Source organism: Hesperophylax consimilis, chromosome 20, assembly GCF_061612785.1.
Source record: "Hesperophylax consimilis isolate HC1 chromosome 20, BYU_Hcon_1.0, whole genome shotgun sequence".
Lineage (NCBI taxonomy): Eukaryota > Metazoa > Arthropoda > Insecta > Trichoptera > Limnephilidae > Hesperophylax > Hesperophylax consimilis.
In genome coordinates, this window is record NC_142855.1 from 4091212 (window position 1) to 4114821 (window position 23610).

Sequence of the window (23610 nt, forward strand, 5' to 3'; positions counted from 1 at the left end):
AAAGCTGACTGTGATTCGTCAATAAATCAATGTGACAGTATATAGGCATCTCGCATTATAATATCACCATTTAGTGCTTAAAAGTAAAATCTGCTTTTGAATGAATAGACATTTTTACATGGGAGCGCAAATTACTCGCCACGTTATGAACAAATTCGCGAAGTCCAAATTCGGCAAAGAAAAAATTCTTCTATTTTCAGAGTCGAATATTTTGTTTACGTATTTAGTTAAGACACTTTTATAAGTGTTCATAATTTAGTTCCCAGTAACCAACGATGCTTACAGATACATCTCGATGTGATAGTATATGTTTCTACAAACTGATCCATATTATACGATGTAATTACGCTTAAAATAATGCTTACATATGGAATGTAATACGACAATTGGGTTTATTCTCTTTTTCACATCTATTTTTACAAGTTTTCATATCACAAGCCACTATTTTGCCGTGTTATTTCGTAAAATGCCTCGACCATAGCTCGACGCTAGTTCGAACAAGAATGATGACGTCACATTCTCAAGATTCACTGGAAGCCATACGCGAGCCCAGCCGGCTCCAATGGAACCGGTATGGGGAGTGGGGAATAATACGCTTTTAATCACTTAGGGCAGGTCTACTAATTTTCATATGTCTATGGGTTATCTCAAATTTCCTCTGTCTGCCTTTTGACGGCCCACCCTAAATAATTGTAACTGACAATTATGAAGGTCCATTTCATAAAAAAATAACAACAAAAGCACCCCAAGGTTTTTATTTTACTTTTCATTAAGATTTAAAGGTCCATTTCATTTTACCGTGAATACGTGCATTTTTTTGAACAAGTTGAGAAAAATTAACACGATTAGAGATTTGACACGATCTTTATAGATCCACGCTGATTGGATTTCGTTGAAAAACTAATTCAAATAACAATTATTCAATACATCCACGTGACCTAGATCCATTTTGTAAAATCAAATAAGTAATTTGTACCTACATTTGCAATAACACAACAGGATTCCATGTTCTTTAGACCCCAATTGAATTTTGTAATTATTTTTGCCAATTAGATTCATACTTCTTGAAGCTTTTTTGTAAATTATATAAACCCGCTAACAGACCTTGGTAATATTTTACATAATATGATAATATTTGAAATATTTTAATAAAGCGTTACTTATGCAGTATAGTTAATAATAACATCGACCAATTTAAGAGAAAAATAAATTTTAAAAGTTTAAATGTATTGTGATTTTATTTTAGCACATGTGAAACCATAAAATGTGAACGATTTTAATTTGAATAAATAAATAAACATTTACAAAGAAACCTTTGTTTTCTTATTTATATTTCCAATAAAAAATACGTAAAACATGTTTATTTAAATTTTCTAGGAAGGGTTCTTAACCAAAAAATAAGGATTTACTCTAGAAACAGGGTTTTTATTTTTAGATTATGGCAACATTTGTTCGGCAACTCATTTGCGTCACCATATTTATGTTCCATACCTTGCAATTGGTTGCAATGCACTGATTGTTGCTCCTTTCGATGTAATATTTTGTATTAACTACAGATAATTGTGGTTAATTTATCTGATTTGAGAGTATGTCAATAATCATCTTGGTTTTACATCAAAGTTCTTAAAATTGCAAGCGCTTCTACTTCCCTAGTGACTTTTCTTTAACACTTTGTAGTTGACAGCTGCGCTTTGCCTTGTACGTAAGTAGTTTCTTGCTCTATTATTGACCAAGTACCAGCTATGCTACTTAATTGGTGCTTTCTCTTGTAAAATATAAACACTTATCAGTTTTTACAGCTTTCGTGATATAATATATTTAGCTGCCCAAAACCAACTAGGTTAACACGTGAGAGACCAGAGTCATGAGTTAGTTCATTTTTGATATACGGCCGCTGTCACACATTAAAATCAAGCCATTAGTTAGTTCATCTAATTTAGATTCTGAATGAAATAATTCACCCGATTATATTAGTCAAGTTCATTACAACATATTTTGGGTCGCATTTACCCTCAAGGTCAAACATAATCATAACCCAGTATGGTTATTTTCTTAAACTTTGGTCGTGTCTCGGAAGGCGAAAATGTTGATAACTCGTAATAATAATTACACATCAGAATTTTTTTATAAATAAGCAGTTTTTTTAATGAAATAATAAAATATTAGTAAATACAAAATATTATTAAAAAAATTAAAAATAGCCAAGTAGTTTTTTTATTTATTTATCTGCCTACAAAATATCACATGCGCCCTGTGTGTAATCAGTTAATACATCTGCCCTGATGATGGACACTATAATGCTTTCCGAAGATAATTTCATTAATTTATATGAAAAAAGCACTGTGTCATTTTTTGAAAAACCAACCAAAAGACCACATGCGATCAAAAAATGGATAACTACAGATATTTTAGAGTTAATAAAAAAAAGGGATTTATTGTTTCGAAGATGGAAAAATTCTCCTTGTAATAAAACTTATGAATATGAATACAGGTACATGCGAAATAATGTCAACAAATTAATTACTAAAAGAAAAAATTGTTATTTTAAAGATAAATTCAAACGTAGTTTCAATAATACTAAGCAAACATGGGATGAAATAAATAAATTGTTGGGAAGAAAAACTAAAAGTAATTGTGATGAAGTCATCTCACGATATGTGTTAAAGGAACAGACGGTGGAAAATGTAACAAACCAATATGTAAATTATTTCTCAGATAGTATAAGCCAAATGTTACACAGATGTGATTTTAAGGCATCCAATGTTAATCAAATAGAATTACCTCACAGTATGTATTTACCAAAGGCAACTCTCACTGAGATAAAAAATATTGTTAAGAAAATGAAAAATTCAAAATCCTTGGGAATGGACAACATAAGAATGTACGACATAAAAAGACATACAGGGTGTATCGGCACTAACCCGACAAACTTTAACCAGCTATTCCTTAGCACATTTGGAGTAAAAAATGTTATGTACACTTTGCTGTCCGGTAACATTTTTTTTCTTTTAAAAACAAAAAATAAATAAAATTTCCACACTCCGCTACTGCCCACAGTATAGGGGTAAAATAATTGACAACGCCGCGCTACTGTCATCTCTTTCACACATATTCTGTCTCAAGTCCCGTGTGGTTCCCGCCACCCCGTCTCGTATCAGTGGTCAGTGCTGTTTTGGGAGTTCGCATGTCATCAAGTTTCTAGTTTCGTTTTTGTTTTGTTATCTAAGTTTTTACTGTTGAAATATGCCCCTCAATTATCCACCTGCCGAGCAAGCAGATATTGTTTTTGTTTATGGATTTTGCAATGGAAATTCACGAGCAGCCGTAAGGGAGTATCGCATGAGGTTTCCTGGAAGACGCGTCCCACACCATGCTACCTTTGTCCAGGTTTGTACCCTATCAATTGTTTATTGAAACTATTTACATTCATTGATAATGCCAAAAAGCGCTTTTGAAATTTAAACTGGGAACATTAAAAACATAACAAGGGGCCACCAACTTTAAAAATGTAAATTGTACTTTAGGTGATTTGTGTTCAGTGGTCACTAAACGGCGTTTTAAAAAGTTAATTAATTTTAATCTCTAATAAATGCATCATTCACTGCAATTGAATTCACTCCCTTTCTCACCATGGGATTATTTAAATTACTTGAATTCAATTTCACCCCTGTGAATCCAAGATATCAACCGTACCTAGTTAAGAAAATTATAATTTAAAACACTTTGTTATACATTTTACTATAAAAAAATGAAATAAATGAAGAGAAAACGTAAGTTTTCTGATATGTGCCTAAAATAAGTGTTCTTTAAAAATAAAATGAGTGAAAAAGCCCGCGATTGTTTATTTGACATTATTACTGAGCTGAATAATAAAAGCAGTTGTTATTTGTTGTTTTGTTTCAGATGTATCAACAATTGCGTGACTGTGGCATCGGACGGATTGAAGGCGCCGGCGGAGGACACAACATCGTTCCTGTGGCAGTTGAGGAGAGAATCTTGAACTTAATTACCGAAGACCCCACGCTGTCCGTGCGTCGGGTCGCTCTGATGATAGGACACAGGGAACACATGGCGGTATGGAGAGTTCTGAAGAAGCACGGGCTCAAACCTTTTCACTATAGGCGCTGCCAAGGCCTCATGGAGAATGACCACTTTTCCAGAGTCGTGTACTGCAGAAGAATGCTGCATAATGTCATAAGAGATGCAGACTTCATGAAAAACATATTGTTTACCGACGAAGCACAGTTCACTAAAACAGGAGTGCTAAATGTGCACAACTTGCACCATTGGGCTGAACAAAACCCCAAGCTTGTTCGGGAGTCGTCGAGCCAGGACAGATTTTCCATCAACATGTGGGCAGGAATCCTGGGAAATCAAATACTCGGTCCAATCGAGTTGCCTCCCAGACTAAATGGACCGATGTATTTGGAGTTCTTACAAGTGCAACTGGGCGAGATTCTGGAAGATGTGAACCTCGAATTACTACGGAGAATGTGGTTCCAGCACGATGGAGCCCCACCACACTATTCGATTGCCGTGCGGAACTACTTGGATGTCGAGTTTCCTGGTCGTTGGATAGGCCGTGGAAGTCCGGCCATTGCTTGGCCACCAAGATCACCCGACCTGACCCCCCTGGATTACTACCTGTGGGGGGCTCTCAAGGAAAAAGTGTATGCTAAGCCAATAGCCTCAAGAGAGCAACTGCTCGAACGAGTGATGGAAGCCGCTGCAGAAATTAAAGCAAATCCTGCAAACTTAAATAATCAAAATATAACAAGACTACACGCTTGCATCGAAAATAATGGTAGTCACTTCGAACAAATGCTCCAATAAAAAAATTAACATAAACTACATGTCCGCATTTTCATTTATTATTTATTGGTAAAATTCTCACAATGTCATTCATTTACACATCAATATTACCTACATATCAATATTTAATAAAATCTGTAGAAGAGTATGCCCGTCGGCATTCAACAAGTTTTTCGACAAGTGTGTCGAAAAGCGTCTTCTCTCTTTCCTACACACTAAATATTAATGGTTAAAAATGAGACGACTGATGCTTGTAAGCGCGCCAATACGTAAAAACAACGAAACTCGAATAAGAATTGCCAGGTGGGTTTTTTAATCGCTTTAATCTGACTTTAAACAATAATTAAACACGTAAAAATTATTTAATATAATATTACAGTACAGTACTTTGAACCTTCGCAATAAATTTATTTGATTTTAAGTTTAGTTTGTAGAACTCCATTTCAATTTAGAGATTTTTTTTATTTTAACAGTCTTATTAAAAAATTTATAAAAACAGTGTGTTTATAAACAAGTTCTGCTAGTTGTAATTATTATTACGCGTGACAGCTGTTTCACCTTCTGACGGCATTATCAAACTTTGGTAAAGCCACTTACAGACGACGTAAGTGATAACTTTCTTTTTTTATTATTCTGGCTTTATTGATTTCCGAGTAAATTGTCGTAAATTATTATTTGCTAATCCCAATATTATTTGCTAATGCTAATAATTAAGTGAAATTTTAAACAATGCAATAATAGGATTATTGCATTGTTAATTACACTTAATGTCGTTGGTATTTCCAACTGATGACTCAGGGGTTTATTTCCCTGAATAATTAAGTATTTTGGGGTCTAATTATTATGCATTTCATTACATCCGATAATTTAAACAATTTTTATGTTGAATTGGGGTAAGTTTTATGGCTAAGGGAAGGAGTGGAAGGTGAGGAAGTACCTGGATATTCAGATCTGGTCACCAAATACGGCTAGTCATTTCAAGCAACGTTTAAATTCTAAACCTGGATATTCAGATCTGGTCACCAAATACGGCTAGTCATTTCAAGCAACGTTTAAATTCTGAACCTGGATATTCAGATCTGGTCACCAAATACGGCTAGTCATTTCAAGTAACGTTTAAATTCTAAACCTGGATATTCAGATCTGGTCACCAAATACGGCTAGTCATTTCAAGCAACGTTTAAATTCTGAACCTGGATATTCAGATCTGGTCACCAAATACGGCTAGTCATTTCAAGCAACGTTTAAATTCTAAACCTGGATATTCAGATCTGGTCACCAAATACGGCTAGTCATTTCAAGCAACGTTTAAATTCTGAACCTGGATATTCAGATCTGGTCACCAAATACGGCTAGTCATTTCAAGCAACGTTTAAATTCTAAACCTGGATATTCAGATCTGGTCACCAAATACGGCTAGTCATTTCAAGCAACGTTTAAATTCTGAACCTGGATATTCAGATCTGGTCACCAAATACGGCTAGTCATTTCAAGCAACGTTTAAATTCTGAATTAATTAATCAATTACGAAAAAGCGTGGGGTTAAGAATATTTTTTTTAAATTATAGTTGTAATTTATTGTCGATTTTTTAAAAAAATTGCGATATTTTAAATAAAATTTAATAATTATTGTTTAAATAAATTAGCAATCTGGCAGCATTCATTTGCAGGTGGTCAATCCAATGCAGTCATGACGTTTGTGTGAGTGCTTTCCTTTGTCTCAGTGTGTTGCGCAGCAGTTTTATATGAACCGTTTTTTGATTCATCGGGATTGTTTTTAAAACTATACATTCTTTGTACCTTCAAATTAGTGGAAATAAACTTAAGTGTGTCAAGCTGCTCGTTATATTCCGGTAATTCTGGAAGGCTTTTAACATAAGCAATAATATTCATAAATCACATTCCGCGAAGTTGTAAATAACTAAATTTATTAAAAAATATACGTTGTAGGATAGCCTAGCAAGTAACATTTTGACAGAGCACTTACGGTGATTTAAAAAACAACGGCGCTGTTCAAATAATCCAATTATTATTATTGATAAGTACCTAAGTGAGGAAAATTGTTTTTAAAAGTGCTCAGAATTATTGGACTTCGATTATAAATTCAGGAAATCTACTAATTAGTTTCTTAGTTTCAAAATTAGACTATTTAATACGTGAAACGCGTAAGAGGTGAAACCAAAGCATTCCAGAGGTGAAACAATTTAGATACAAAAATAAAACTGATGTGTACAATACAAGAAGACAATCAGTGATTCGCATACGAAAAATGTGAATAATCATTATTGTTAAATAAAATATTTCTTTTCTGGTACTGGATTATGTAATACGGGCTTCGTTCGCAGCAACACGCGAGAGTTGCGATGTTGCTTTCAAATTTTGACAAAGGATAAAACAGTGGTGACATGTGGTGAAAATATGTTTAATTAATTTTTTATTAAAAAAAAACGTTACCGGACAGCAAAGTGCACATAACATTTTTTACTCCAAATGTGCTAAGGAATAGCTGGTTAAAGTTTGTCGGGTTAGTGCCGATACACCCTGTATAGATATTTTAGGACCTATTATAACGCACTTAGTTAATAGACTTATTATAGAAGCTGAATTGCCAAATGATCTTAAATGTGCTATTATTAGACCTATATACAAAGGAGGAAAGCACTCAGAAATAGGAAACTATCGACCTATCAGTATAATGCCTGCACTTGAAAAAATTTTTGAAAAATATATTTCCTTAAAATTAAATAAATACCTAGAAAAATTTGACATTATAGACCAAAAACAATATGGCTTTCAAAAGAAAAAAAGCACAGAGCATTTATTACAGGATTTTTCAAATTATATTAATAATGAATTAAACCATAAAAGACATGTTTTAGTACTATTCATAGATAACTCCAAAGCGTTTGATACAATTGACCCACAAAAATTATTAAAAATCTTAGAAGCAATTGGAATTAGAGGTAACCTACTTAATTTGTTTAAAAATTATTTATCTAATAGACATATATGTGTAAAAATATTAGAAAAAATGAGTGGGAGAAAAAAAATCTGTGCTGGAGTCCCGCAGGGGTCGATTTTGGGTCCAACCCTTTATATTATATTTGTATCAATAATGAAAAAATTATTTAAATATGTAAGACACTTTGTATATGCTGACGACACTGCTCTTGTCATATCTGATGAACAATTATCCATTGCGATTAAATATATGCAACATGACTTTACGTCCCTGATAAAATGGTCACATGACGCAGGTCTAATCATTAATACCAAGAAAACTAAATTGATGCACATACGGTCTCCACATGCTTCATTTCAGATCATGCCTAAAATAATTTCACATAACTTTATATGTATTCATCAAAACATTCTACAGCCATGTATGTGTGAAAGTATTGAACTGGTAAATGAATACGTTTATTTGGGGGTGACTGTTGATTGTCATTTCAAGTGGGATTCACAAATAAACAAAACTTGCAAGCGGCTGAGAGCGATAGTGGGTAGGATATACAAACTAAAATGTTTCGTTCCGGTGAATATTTTAAAAATTATTTACCTATCACTCGCAGAATCAACTTTACGGTATGGTTTAACTACTTGGGGTCACTCTTGTAAAACTAATTTAAACCACCTGCAATCAGTACAAAATTCTATGGTGAAGTTATTAGCTCAAAAACATATTTTTTCACAGAGACGAAACATTTCATTGTTGTATCGAAATTTAACAATATTACCGGTGCAGGCCTTATTATGGTACAAAATATTGATCCAACATATATCTGAGTCTGATTATAAAAGGAAAGTGCAACATGAATATAATACAAGGTTTACAAAGAATGACGGAATGCTTGTTCCAAAATATAATAATAAATACGGACGGCGAACCCTAGAATTTAACGTGCCAAAAATGCTTAACATGTTACCCATTAATATAAAAAATTGCGATTCCACAAATAGATTGAGATATATGCTGAAACAATGGTTACTAAATAGAGATAGTTTATATTAATTTAGTTGTGTTAATTGTATGGTTATAGTAATAATATTATGTGTGTATGTATGTAATTGATCATTAACATCCTGTTGACAAACTGCTTTATTGAAGTTTAACGGGATTGTAACTTGAAAACCAATAAAAAAAAAAAAAAAAAAACGTAAGCTAAAGAACCAGGTAGCGGAGCTCGACGTAATACCACAAAAAAATAAATCACTGTTGAATTTTTTAAAGCTGATATGATAATGATTATGTTGTATTTATTCCATGTATAATTATGCAAAAAATTTTCTGTTGAATAATTTAATTTTCCGATTTCTCGAATAAACCTTTAAAATAATTACGCATGAATTTAGTTTTTAGTGTTGAAACGCCTTAGCACAAACTTATTTTCCCTATTGTACTTTGAAGACTATTTACATTATAAAACCGCTGAAAAGTAACTTTCCCAAAAATGTTTAGATGACACAATTGGGTCGACCCGCGCAAAACTACACCAACCTTTAATTTGAAATTCTGTTCTTACTGTTACGCAATCAAGACAGTGACGCACTTTGACTGAAAGAATAGCGTTGAACAATAATGATTTCTGTAGGTCACGTTTTATGAACCCAACATTTCGATTGTTTCTGTTAAATTCTTAACTGGCCGGTCGCTCGTCGTTTCATTGGTAAAAGCGCCCGTGTATTGCAGGTGATACAGTAAATGATTAATCTATAAAGTCTACAGAGATGTTTTTTTTAAATTCTCAATTGCGCTTTAACCGTTTTTGTGATCAATTTAAAGCACCTTTATAACCAAACCAAATTGGACTAATTCATAACATTTAACAGTTACAGTTGCGCCTTATTATCAGCTGAGACCAGTTACTATCACATAAGAGAACTCTATCACAGCATTGCCATGGAATTCCCTAACTCAGAGAGTGTCTTCATCAAGACGGAGCCAGGGTCACAGGGAGATGCCGCAGGTGAAATACTGTTTACGAATATAGACATCCACCTTACGGATGTGAAGAGGGAATTTTCGCAGTATGCCGAGAGTGTTCAACCAACAAGTAAGTTGCATTACGTATATTAGAATGCTGTTTCAGATGGATGCAGTCAGGTCAGCTGCCTGTTATTTACTTCTCCTCTTATAGTTCATCAGTACTTTTGATTATACCTCTGAAATATAGCTTTACAGGAAACTGTCGATCCAAGAAATAGTTTATCTTATTCTTCCGGCAAACAGTTTCCAATTCCTCAAGCTCTTGCTTAACCCAATTTAGTCTTTTTTTTCATGTGGTCTAAATATAGCTTTCAAAACCAATAATAACGTAGGAACAATCCTTAAAAACTCTAAAAGTAGAAATCCCTAACTTAATAATAGTGGCATATATGAATTAAAATGTGACTACGCCGACTGCAACGCTACTTATATCGGACAGACGGGAAGGGCTAAATCAACTAGATTCAAAGAACATATAAGATGTTATAATAATAAAATCACCCTTTCATAATTTGCAGAACATCTCTTAGTAAATAATCACGTCCCTCTTGACAAAAATGAACGTAAACCCTTGCACATAGAAAGAAAGGGCCTTATATTAAATTTACTTGAACAATTAGAAATCAATAAAAGAACCAATGACCTTAATATAACATTGATTAATAAAGTAAGGAAAATTATTTATTCCCCGCTTCTAAGTATGTTCACAAAACATTAACAATATAACACATTTAAATAAATTAATAACTGCTACATTATTATTAAACAATTAAGATAACATTAATGTGGGGAAAACAGACTTCAAAATACCCCCACAGAATATGAAATCTATTGTCACAATTATGTTATCAGTAAATTGGTTTAACCGGTAATAAATCATTTTAAATTGGGTGAGGGTCAAATAGAATCATATTAATAAGTCGTCTAAACGTGGCTAAACCACAGTTTAAAAATAGAATTGAATGCCGAAACAGCTGTAACAATAACAAAAACAAAAAAATCCTTGCAGTACTTAATAATTATATTATTAAATTTGATTTTAATTAAATTTTTATAAAAATAAATGGAGTTCTACGAATTACACACAAAAACAATAAATACCCGTTTAATCACTTAAATAAATCATCACATGATCTCAAGAAATTTCATGTTCTAATGTAGATATATTTAAAAAAAAAAATAATATAAAATATGTATTGATGTTTTGTTATTCCAGGTAGCATCAATGTTCAGACTGTTCCCATTAAGGAAGAACCACGAGCCCGGGAAAGAGATGTATTGGAAATTCCTCTTTCGGAAATAGACGTAGACCTGCTGGATGTTAAAAGGGAATGCTTAAAGCACACTGAAAGTATTACCAAGGCTGAAGAAAAACCTTATTCGTGCTCTTTCTGCAACAAATCATTTGCTAGTAAGGGAAATTTACAACGTCACACGCTCATCCACACAGGAGAACAACTTTATTCATGTTCTTTCTGCAAAATTTCATTTTCTCTAAAGAGAAATTTAAAATTTCACATGCTTATACATACTGAAGAAAAACCTCATTTATGTTCGTACTGCAAGAAATCATTCGCAATTAAGGAAAATTTAAAAAATCACTTACTTACCCATACTGGAGAAAAACTTAATTCATGTTCTTATTGCAAAAAATCATTTTCTCTTAAAGGAAATTTAAAAATTCACATGCTTATACATACTGGAGAAAAACCTTATTTATGTCCCCAGTGCAACAATTCATTTTCTCGTAAAGGACATTTAAAAACTCACATGCTAACCCATACTGGAGAAAAAACTTATTCGTGTCTCTACTGTAACAAATCATTTTCACGAAAGGGAACTTTAAAAAGCCACATGTTTACCCATACTGGAGAAAAACCTTTTTCATGTTCATACTGTAACTACTTCTGCTCACGCCAGTTTTTGTTAGCACAGCACCTGCGCACCCATACTGGAGAAAAACCTTATTCTTGTTCCTTCTGCAACCTTTCATTTGCTCTAAAGGGAAATTTAAACATTCACATACTTAACCATACAGGAGGAAACCCTTTTTCGTGCTCTTACTGCAACAAATCATTTGCTTTTAAGAGTATTTTAAAAAGTCACATGCTTACTCACACTGGAGAAAAACCTTTTTCATGTTCCGACTGCGACAAATCATTTTCTCTAAAGGGAACATTAAAAACACACATTCTTACCCATACCGAAAAACAACGTTTTTCATGTTCTTATTGCAACTTTTCATGTTATCAAAAGGAACGTTTAAAATGTCACGCACTTTCCCATGCTGTGTAAAAACTTTATAATTTTTGTTTCTAATTATTCATTTCAGCTATTCATTTTCTCGGAAGAAATGTTACAAGAATCGTATTCTGGCTCACCGTATAAAATAACCATTCATGTAATGCGAATGAAGCCAAACCTTTTTAAAAAATAAATTAAATTACATCGTTACTGTCCCCTTTTACCAATCTCGTTGTTTTTAATGTAGTTTACTCAGGGCCCCCTGTTTGGAATTTATAAAAAAATGGTATTGTGTAGTGTTCCTGTTCTAATCATGCTTTTGTATTTTTTGTGTTCATATGTATAAGCCTTTTATGGATTTGTATATTAATAAACATGTTATATTCGCACAGTTTTCTGATTTAAAAAACTTATATTCTTGGTACCCTTTTGCGGTGGGGGTCTTGGGTAATAGTCAAAAAGTGTTTTTTTAATAAATTTATTCCTTACTGTTGTTGAGAAGGAACTGGATTAAACTTATATATTGTTCCCTGATGATGTTTGTGTTAAGCGAAATCGTTCGGTCACAATAAATTAAATAAAATCGTCGTTCTTTTATTTCATTAAAATGTCTAACCACAAAGTGACTGATTTTTCGAAAATATGAAGCATAATCCCTTATTTACTTGTAGTGGTAGAAGATTAGCTATTCTACCAAAAACACCAATTAGTGAAATGATTTTTCCTTTATTTTTTTGTGTTGTTTATTGACATGTGTTTATCGATATAAAGGCCCAGGTATTTTTCACTATTTAAAATGTGTCGGTTTTTCTCCTATTTGTTATGGTTAATGAAACGGCGTAAATTAATAATACAAATAATAATCACATATTATTTAGACGCTTCTTGCGTCATCAACACTGAATTCACAATTATTAGCGGTATATTTCTCCGTGGACTGTATATCAGAACTTGTACAACAATATAAAATACATCAAGTACATGATATTATATGCACGCATGTACTTTACGAAAATTGTTTATATCGATGCACTAAGTGACCTCTGTGCGAACAGAACCGAAGTTTTATCTTATAGTCTAGGTTTGTTCAAAACATGTGAAATTGTGCACTTGATGTGTTCTGGGACAGGATTGGGAAATCAGCTTTTCCAGTGTTTATGAACCAATGCTCCACCAATTTATGAATTAAAATAGCTGCAAGTCCGCCCAGAAACTATGTATGTGTTAAATAACTAACCATCACGCCGTTTCACCGCAGGGGTAGGCAGAGAGGACGGACCGCCAAACAACCCGGTCTTGGCACACACTTCTTGCCTCATTCAAATTCATACATCGTCTCGTACATACTCTTCTATTATTCTGACTCTTGACATGGCCCAGCCGAAGTATTTGATTCACTTGGTCGTGCCATGTCTTCCTCGGGCGTCTCCGACTACTCCTACCATTCACATTTTCATTATATATATTCTTTACACTCCTTTCTTCGCTCATTCGCTCTACATGCTCAAACCATCTAAGTGTCCTTTTTTGATTTCACTCATTTCGCTTACATCAGCCTTGCATTCTTTGCGGATCTCCACATTTCTCACACGATCATAGAGGGTCTTTCCACACATACGCCTCATGTAAGTGTCATCCGAAGTGTTTTATAAAACGTCATGTCGAGACTTTAACATGCAATCGCTTCTCTGGTTGAACTATAGCGGAATGTGGATAGAAAAATCCTTTGCTCTCTAAGACTTTATTACGGCGCAAGGTCTGTTCATCCGTAATGAACCTGGAACGTTCTTTACCTTTTCAGAAGCCGCCGGTAAAAGGAAACATTGACCTCACTGTTCTGGATTTATTGGGGCCAAAATATCTTACCCTGCATCAGGCGCACCTATGGGAGAACCGAAATCGGGCGCACCCGGCCTGAGAGGCCACCCATATATTTTTAGCTCCCACCTACCACTATATTAATTGTAATACAAAATACTTGTCGGGTAGCCTTTACTAGGATCTATAGAAAGGAATTAAACCAAATATAACTCAAAATAACCAGTTTATTAAACATAACCAACCATAAACTAAAATAATCAAAATAAACAATTTTCCAAAAACAGTGTTCAAAATAATTGGTCAATCGGAGCTCCATAAAAGTTTAAAAGTAATAAAAATTTAAAGGTAAGATAAGGTAGTCTCTACTGATCGCAACCATAACGACCAGATACGGACGCTGAGGTTCCCAAATCAGCAGCCGAAAAACAAGTTTGGCACAGCGCGTTTACGTGTAGTAAACAGATCCTTTCATCCTCCTAAATCCTGATTCAAACACGCGTATTCCACACTTTCGCATTTTGGGAGGTGTCGTAGGGTGTTTTTTTCATCGTTCCTCATGGGGCAAAAACCTTTTCAAGCGAGTTTGCAACTGAATCGGCATTCCACTTGAATTCAGACTTCGCCGGGCTAGTTGACCGATGTCGCTCTCATCACCTAAATCTTTAACCAAAACTGGATCTTCAGAAGCATCATCATCAAGAAGAAACTTCATCATATCATCAATATCATTGCGTTGAGAAAGATCATCTTTTCCAGCCATTTCAGCAGAAACATATGAATATAAAATGCCTGAAAAGAGGTAAACTGAAATTATAATACAATCGGGCGCACTCTGCCTGAAAGGGTCCAATGCAGCATTTATTTATCAAGATACTGATGAGCTTCATAAAGAACAGGCATAATTGAGTATAATAAACAACTGCAAATCAAAATATCCTGAAAAAACTCACCTTCAAAATTGTGATGCAATCGGGCGCAGTCGGCCTGTGAAGCCGGGTAAAGGTGTACGTGAGCTGCGTAAAGACCGACGACTGACTGAAGACGGGCACCTTGTGAGGTTCCTGAAGTTAGGCGAGTAAAATGAGGGAAGGGGCGGGGGGCCGCCTTTGAGAATTGGAGAGGGAAAAGATAGTTAGTTTCTGATCACAGACTCATTGCCTTTTCTGTGTGTATTCCAAATAACAAAGCTCCACGGTCCACGTGGAACTTCAAAAGCACAAGAGCGGATCGGGATAAATTTGACGACGCGCTTCGTCAATCATTAAGTGGTTTTAATGACGTAGCCATTAGCAAACTGGACAACTTGGGGAATTTCTTCAAGGGACTATTTCCTATTATTATCAACTGCCGAAACTTTTTTGAGCAGAACAAACCCAAAGAAGGTCATTAGGACGCCGTGGTTAGATAAATAATTTAACATATTTTGAACCAGCCTAAACTGGAAGAGAAAACCTCGGTTCTGTTCGCACAGGTTCTTGATATGTAGATTTTAACATTTTGCGTTTAGTATATAGATAATTCCATGTAAATAGCTCATCTTCTACCAGCGTAACTAAAGGGAGAATTATACCATATTATTTTTTAATAGAAATCAATCACTTTGTGGTTAGACATTTTAAATTAAACAATAATAACTTTGTTTATAATCACGAATTTATTTGACTTATTATGACCGACTGGTTTCGTTAAATACAAGCACCCTCGGGGTACATAACTAAACTGATCGTACTTTAGTTTTTTTTTCACCAACACGTTGGTGACCGCAGCCTACCAGCACCAAACGCCACTCCTGAGTGAGCTCTAGTCCAGAGGTGGCTGCAAAATTCAATTTTTTGACGAAATTTTTAAATTTTGAAGGATTAACACCTTATCACTATTGAAGGATCTACTAGACCTAAACAAGACGCCCACTTTCTTGGAAGCCAGATTACTTGGACTTTTACAGAGCCCCAATTCTTCAGCTGGTCTGATTAAATTTTTTGTTTATTCAATCATTTATTCCTAAACGAGTGCTTATCAATTCTTATTGTAGGTATCTTGGACGGAGTACTCGGGTTGAAAGTGATTTCTGGACCGAACAGACACGCGAAAGCGATCAGTTTGAGACAAAACTCTAGACTTACGGCCTCTGAAGATGGACAGTGAGATCTCTCCGAAATGTCAGGAGTTAAAAAGATCTTTTAAGGACTACGTTACGCGGGTAATCCGAGAAAATTATATATACATATTCTTTTAATGAATAAATGAAAAATATGACAATTATGTATTTTAGAGTGTTTTCCTAAAACGAGTTTTCTAAATAATAATAATAAAAATAACAGTTTATTTCAGAATGTATGCACTTGTAGTGCAATGCAATACATTCCATATTATAAAATAACATACAAATAATAAGAATACATAAACAAAAAGATAAAAATATCTGCAAGCAGCCCTTTAAGGTGGAAATTTGCATATCTGCTGTCTCCAGAGTGCAATCAGAGAAATAACAGAATTTAAAGCTTGCCCACGACAATTCCTGATTGGGGATTTCATTGTCACTCTGGTTACAGACTGTTGGGAGTTTGTTCCGATATGTATTCAGTTTAATAAAATGAATTGCCCGGTTCCTATTTTGTGATTATTTTCTTAAATTGTTTCTTGTCTATGCATCTGTCAATTTTCGTCGCGTCCGTGGCATCATTTTACACAAATTTGTGTTCCGCCTTTATAAAGATTTATCGTTTAAACTACCCAATAATTGTATTAAATTCATTGGATATAATTCAACAACTATCACAGTAACAAATATATAAAAATTCAAGCGCTTTTACTTTGTAGTGAGGTTTCTTCAACACTTCGGAATCGTCGGCTGCGCTTTGTTTTGTACGTAAGAAGGTTCTTGTTATATATTCTAATAGGCCAGTGCAATTAGCGATCCGTGATCTTAATTATTCGGGTGGTGTTCTTAGACTGGTCCCATTATGTAAAATCCAAGTTGTCGACCTTGAAGCACTTATGCTACTTAAATTACTACGTAAATTTTTGGGATCAACCGAAACCGGTCGACGTATATAATAAAAAGAGTGGTTTAAAAAAAAAACTTTATCATTTTGTATAATTTCAAGCCACAAAGTGTTTGCTTTCTTTGATAATAGAATACAATGTGTTCAACTATTTTAATACATTTGCTGGAGTACAACACGTTACGTAATTAACCATTACCAACTTTTTGGTTATATACGTTGGGAGGTGAGAGAGCTGTGTGGAGTAGCAGGTCGTTATCCTGATCTTTGACTGCATCATATTGAGAAGACAATGAGTTTGCCGTGGTTACTATGAGAATGTCAGCTGTATTGTCATGATATGTGACTGCCCCAACGTCGAATTGGTAGTTGTGCTGGCAATGTGATTTAATAACATACAAATACTGGTTCGACCCAAACAACACTTCCCCAAAGTCAAATTGACAGTCGTGCTCGCAGTGTGTTTAATAACATATAAATACTGGTTCGACCCAAACAGAACTGCCCCAACGTCAATTAGCACTTGTACTCGCAGCGTGACTTAATAAAATGAGAATTATTCAATCAAACTGAAAGTGTAATTAAAATATAATATCTTTGGAAAAGCAAACATTGTGATTGTTTCTGCGAAGTACGTTAATGTGGTTTTCATTGTTAAATGCGGCCGTTTCTTGCAAGTATAAATAATTGAAAATTTCAATTGCGCCGCTTTCGTGTAAAAATCACTTAAGTGGCGCTTTAACCGTCACGGGTTCAAATTTTTGGACAGTATGAAGCTTACAATAAGCTAGTATTCATCACTTATACTTCAAACTTAATGCTGACCGAATTTCGCTAAATCCGTAGCTATTTCAGGGCAGTACATTATTCTACTAAAATCTTTATGGAACATGTGTTACAAATATATTCAGCTTTTATTTTTCTTTTATTTAAATAACAATGTCATATCACATAGTGTCTGATTCGTATTAATAAAAAATAATGTTTTGTTACAGTTTTATTTTATTTTAAGCATTGCCATGGATCTACCCAACCCAGAGAGTGTTTCCATCAAGACGGAACCAGGGTCCCAGGAAGAAGGCGCAGGTGAAATGCCGTATATGGATATAGACATCCACCTTCCGGATGTAAAGAAGGAATGTTTGCAGTCTGTCGAGAGTGTTCAGCCAACTAGTAAGTTGAATTGATTATATCACAAAGATGTTTCAGACGAACGCAGTTTTCTACTTCTCCTCTTGTCGCACATCGGTACTTTTGATTTAACCTTTGAAATATTGTTTAACAGCCTAAGACAATAGAAAATATTGCATTATTTACGGAGTTTCTGTGTGAGAGGAAAACGCCAGCCAACAGTTCATAATTCCTCGTGCGGTTTCCCCAACATAATCTTATGACCAAAATAAATCGTCTCATGTTCTCTATTCCAAAAACTCCTACGTATTTTAAGAGAATTCACGTAGTATGTGCTTGTGATCCAATAAATAAATGTAAATAACTAAGACTTCTGATATCATTATGTTGATAATTCGTTTGCCCGAAATGAGTAATTCTGGCGGAAGATTCTCAATAACAGAATTATAAACACCTCCCTAAAGCGGGATCACGTGTCATTCAGGTCTCTTATCCTGATTTCCCCTTTTTCATGGTTTACTGACTAAACTATTCTACTTCTACCTCTTCCCGGATTCATGTTGGCGGCGGATGCTTCTATCAGCAGAACCCATTGGTTGTCACGGCAGTGGGAGGGATGGACTCACCCGTTCATTACTCCTGGACACCTGGATTTGCAGATTCTTACCCCCATAATCTCTTCTTCCTTCCCTTTCAAAGACCCTCCACAAAGCATCCCGAAAGATGAAATGGGCCCTGAGAAAAAATATTTTCCTAAACAGGGGAACCTGGGCTTATTTGTTCGCATGTATTTGGAAAGTTTTATTATGCCGTCATAAGTAAAAACACATCACCGTCCTTTAGGTACTCAAGGACGGTGATGTGGTTTCATCCATGGCGGCATTTATGTATACATAATAGGTTAATAGTTGTTACAGCGCCCTTGAAGTGATTTTTCAAAAAAACGACGCTATGCAAGTTATGCAATTATTATTATTATCATAATGTTGTACATAGTAATATAATATTAATTTATTTAATATTACCATTCGTTATTTCGGCTACTGGCATTATACCTAGCTCTCTAATTAAAAATTTAGGCGTATTAGATCTATCAAAAAATTTATATATAAAGATGCAAAAGTCGGTCATTTTGAATACATGTAGGATAACAAAAGATTTTTTAAATATTTTTGTTGAGGGATCAGTAGGATTTATAGGCCCTGTTAGAAGTTCTACCGAGCCGAACCCTCTGATATGAAAATATCTGGGGACGGTGAATTTTTTTCCCATTTGATATCTGATGAGTTGACATGTTGTTGTTCTTGTATTGTTTTGTATTTATTTTACTTATATAATGCACTTGCATAGTGTGGATTGACTGGCTGATCATTTGTGGAAAAGTGAGTGGAAGGGTTTAGTTTTTCCTATGGGAAAGATTTATCCCGGACAACAAAATCGGAAGCAAATAAGTTTTATGAAAAGAAAGGGAAACTTCATGAAGTGTACTACATTTAAAATGCAGTGCACCAAAAATCTATTTAGTAGTACTAAAAACATAAATAAAATGTGTTATGTTTGGTTTGGGCTAAGAATATTTTGGAAAAATTTTGTACCTTTAGTTTTTATCCATTCTGTGATCTGTTTGTGTATTGGTGAATCATAAAGAGTGCGTGTTTTATCGTTCTCCGAAAACATCCTTTATAATCCAACAATAAGTAGAATAATCTTAAAAATACCACCGACGATCTTAATTCTTAATGTAATACTTGGCATGTCTTGACATATAAATGTATTGTTATTTTGTTATTTCAGGTAGCATTAATGTGGAGACTGTTCCCATTGAGGCAGAACCAGGATCCCGAGAAGAAGATAAAGGGGGGATTCCTTATATGGATATTGACATAGATCTGCAGGACGTTAAAAAGGAATGCTTAGAGCACTATGAAAGTATTGAACAGACCGCAGGTATAATCGATTTTTATATTTCGGAATTTGTTTTAACAATTTGCTTTCTACATTATAGATTCCAGATCTTCATTCGCCATCTGTTTCAGATTTAATATTGGACCTGAAGTCGCATCCTCGAGAAAAACTATATACATGTTCCCAATGTAGTTACTTCTGCTTACGCAAGTTAGCGTTTGTAATGCACTTGCGCACCCATACCGGAGAAAAACCTTATTCATGTTCTTACTGCAACTATTCATGTTCTCAAAAAGGGACTTTGAAACGGCACATACTCATCCATACTGGAGAAAAACCTTATTCATGTTCCTGCTGCAGCTATTCATGTTCTTTAAAAGGGACTTTAAAACGTCACCTGCTCACCCATACTGGAGAAAAACCTTACACATGTTCCTACTGCAGCTATACATGTTCTCATAAAGAAGCTTTAAAATATCACTTGCTCACCCACACACGAGAAAAACCTTATTTTTGTTCCTTTTGCAGCTATACATGTTCTGTTAAAAAAAATTTGAAACGTCACATGCTTACCCATACTGGAGAAAAGCCTTACTCATGTTCTGACTGCAAATATTCGTGTGCTCGAAAGTATACTCTAAAACATCACATGTTTATCCATACCGGAGAAAAACCTTATTCATGTTCTGTTTGTAACTATTCATCTTCTGATAAGGGAAATTTAATAAAACACCACCAATCTCACAGTGGAGAGAAACCTTACTCATGTTCATTCTGCACTTATTCATGTTCTCGAAAGGACCGTTTGAAAAGTCACACCCTTATGCATACCGGAAAAAAAACTTATTAATGTTCCATTTTGCACCTATTCACGTTCTCGAAATGGAGATTTAAAACATCACATGTTTACCCATACTAGAGAAAAACCTTTTTCATGTTCGCACTGTAAATATGTAAGTTCTCGAAAGAATGATTTAAAACGCCACATACTGACCCACAGTAAAAAAACACTTTCGTTTGACGGGATTGAATTCAAACCTTTAAACATATCAAACGACTGTCCCTCTCTTTGTCAGGTTTGATTATTCTTCGCCGCTTTTGCGCGTTTCAGTATCTTCCAAAATTCCGGCTGAGATTCCGCAGGGGGCAGACAGCTCGATCATACAAGCAATTATTAAATTATAAGGTTCATGTCGATCCTTTTACCCGCAACTTAGCATATGATTTTTTTTTAAATATACAGTAAATTCCTACATACGATAACACATTGTTTTACCAATAAAATATACCTGGATATGATAGAACTCAATAAAAAACAAAAATATAAAATGCATTCTTAGGACAGGTCAAAATAAACAGAGTAAATCAAATGAGGGAAGAACTTATTGAATCCAAATATAAATAGAGACATATGAACTACAATATATATGAAGCCATTACCTTAGACGAGGTTACCCAGCTGACCGAGAAAGAACACCAAACATATAAAAAATAAAACACATGTGTTTATTTTAGAAAAATCGTTTTTTTTTTGTTTATTTGTTTATGTTTATTATTTGTGTTTTGTACACTAAATCTAAAATGTTTTCAAGTCATACTGTTTTAATTTAAACTACGTTTCCATTAAAAGCATTTGCTTGTGAATGGCAGAGGAGTGTACATTTGCGAAAAATAATATAACTAGGTTACAAAGTAAAAAAAATTACAACATCCTTGCAAATTATTGTATTTGGAAGGAGGAAAAAGTATATGTTATGGAGGATAAATAGAGTATAGTGGGATAATTTGTGAGATTTTGAAGTGAAACTAGGGGAATCAGTTTTTTTGTTAACGATTTCCAAAAAATATATTTTTTTGTGGGTATAATAGTGCTGGGCATAAGAAGTTTGTAGTTTAGGGCATGCAAATATATATTTAAGTCCGATTCGATTTTCAGCTATGAATGAGTTTTAATTTTTTTGTTTTATAATTTGAATAATTGAATTTTTCATAAAATAAATAAATAAATGTACGAACCTTGAATTATTTCATTCGAAACATCAGAATGGTTACTCGCTCAACGGCTATTTTTATTTATTTTCGAGTTCATAGAAGTCGCTAGAATGTAATTCATTATAGGCAAATTTCTGAGAACATTAATTAATGCACTAAATGGAATAATTTAATTCCTGAGCTCAATCGAAACGCCTAGACTTACGACGTCTGGGTTTGACTGAGATTCTGTCAGTTTGAAGGTAAAGACGGCTTTAAAACATTACTAGCTCCAGTAAGAATACGAGAATGCATATTTCATTCGGTGTGAATTTGGAAGCGCGAACCCATTGCCTCCATAACGATGTCTATAGGCATCTTCAAATAGGTGAAAACTATGATTTTTTCTCTATAAGACAAGCTGAATCCGACAAAGACAATGCGCAAAATTTCTATATAAGTGTTTTAGCTATCAATAAATAATATAATTTGATATATTTTTTATTTTATATCAGTTGTCTATCCAAACCTTGTAGGAAAACCTAATTTAAAAAAAAAAAAAATAGGCACAATGTTATTATAAAATGTGTTTATGACATAATGTTAGCAAAAGACCAAGCGGCGGGCAATACTGTTTCAAAATGGTATTACATGAAGCCAGATGTCGCTCAAAGTAGGTGATGACTCACTCTCAGACTAGAAATAACTACTTCAATATTTGATGTGTTGATTTTCACAGAAACTTGGTTACATCCGGATATTCACACTGCAGAACTAGGAATGTCAAGATACAACGTTTTCCGCCGGGATAGAAATCAATCTACAAACGATGACATTGAAAACAATAAAAGAAGAGGTGGTGGAGTTCTGATTGCAGTAGCGAAAAATATTGTCTCCAGACAGTTAAATACAAAAAACGTTGAAATAGAGCAATTATTTGTTATGATTAATACAGGTAAAAACAGAATTTTATTGGGTAATGTGTACATTCCGCCTAAATCGGATATTAGTATTTATACTAAGCATTTTGAAGATATTGAAATTTTACAATTAAAATTTCCAAAAGTAAAAATAATTATAACTGGCGATTTTAATCTTCCGAACATCATTTGGAATCAAAACTTTATGGAATTGACAGGTATAGAAAACGCTAGCTTGTCAACTTTAAACAAAGAAGTTATAAGCATGTCAAATTTTATAAATATAACACAATTAAATAAAATTGAAAATTGTAATAACAAAATACTGGACTTGGTATTTTCAAGTGATACTTCAGTAACTGTAGTAAAATCAAGTGAAATAATATTACCTGTAGATAACTATCATCCTCCATTAAATATTAGCGTATCACTAAATAAAATACCAAATCTACAGTGCAAAAAATCACTTCACAATTTTAATAAAGCTGATTTTAATCATATTAATGAATGCTTAAATGCTACTGATTGGACTTTTTTAAAACAAGAAAATATTAACGAAAATATCAACGTATTCTATAAAATAATTCACAATATCATAGAAAAAAATGTGCCTTACATTAAATGTAAAAATAATGTTTTCCCTCAGTGGTTCAATAAAGATTTAATTGACTTGACTCTATTGAAGAAGAAAATACATAAAAAGTACAAAAGTTCTAAATCAATTAAAGATTATATTCAATTCAATTCAATTCGACGCCAATGTCACGATCTTTCTAAAAATTGTTACAAAGAATACTTAAATAAAGTGGAAAAT

General features: G+C 33.9%; 2 protein-coding genes across 2 annotated transcripts; both read left to right on the forward strand.

Moving 5' to 3' along the window:
* The first annotated feature begins 1565 nt into the window (after positions 1-1565).
* Positions 1566-12373, forward strand: LOC149413933 (uncharacterized). Its single transcript, XM_089643638.1, has 3 exons — positions 1566-1702; positions 9643-9866; positions 11016-12373. The coding sequence occupies exons 2-3, from the start codon at positions 9713-9715 to the stop codon at positions 12092-12094; spliced, it is 1233 nt and encodes a 410-aa protein (XP_089499764.1). The 5' UTR covers positions 1566-1702; positions 9643-9712; the 3' UTR covers positions 12095-12373.
* A 5501-nt stretch (positions 12374-17874) lies between these two features.
* On the forward strand, positions 17875-22340 carry LOC149413934 (uncharacterized). The gene is made up of 3 exons (XM_089643639.1): positions 17875-18042; positions 19795-19947; positions 20037-22340. The coding sequence occupies exons 1-3, from the start codon at positions 17889-17891 to the stop codon at positions 20753-20755; spliced, it is 1026 nt and encodes a 341-aa protein (XP_089499765.1). The 5' UTR covers positions 17875-17888; the 3' UTR covers positions 20756-22340.
* Positions 22341-23610: the final 1270 nt, after the last annotated feature.

What these genes read in the sequence shown, in the direction of transcription:
- LOC149413934 (XM_089643639.1), top strand. Translation starts at nt 17,889, where the DNA reads ATGGATCTACCCAACCCAGAGAGTGTTTCCATCAAGACGGAACCAGGG. An exon ending in CGAGAGTGTTCAGCCAACTA is followed by an intron (nt 18,043 to 19,794) that starts GTAAGTTGAATT and finishes TTGTTATTTCAG; the next exon opens with GTAGCATTAATGTGGAGACT. An exon ending in AAGTATTGAACAGACCGCAG is followed by an intron (nt 19,948 to 20,036) that starts GTATAATCGATT and finishes CATCTGTTTCAG; the next exon opens with ATTTAATATTGGACCTGAAG.
- LOC149413933 (XM_089643638.1), top strand. Translation starts at nt 9,713, where the DNA reads ATGGAATTCCCTAACTCAGAGAGTGTCTTCATCAAGACGGAGCCAGGG. An exon ending in CGAGAGTGTTCAACCAACAA is followed by an intron (nt 9,867 to 11,015) that starts GTAAGTTGCATT and finishes TTGTTATTCCAG; the next exon opens with GTAGCATCAATGTTCAGACT.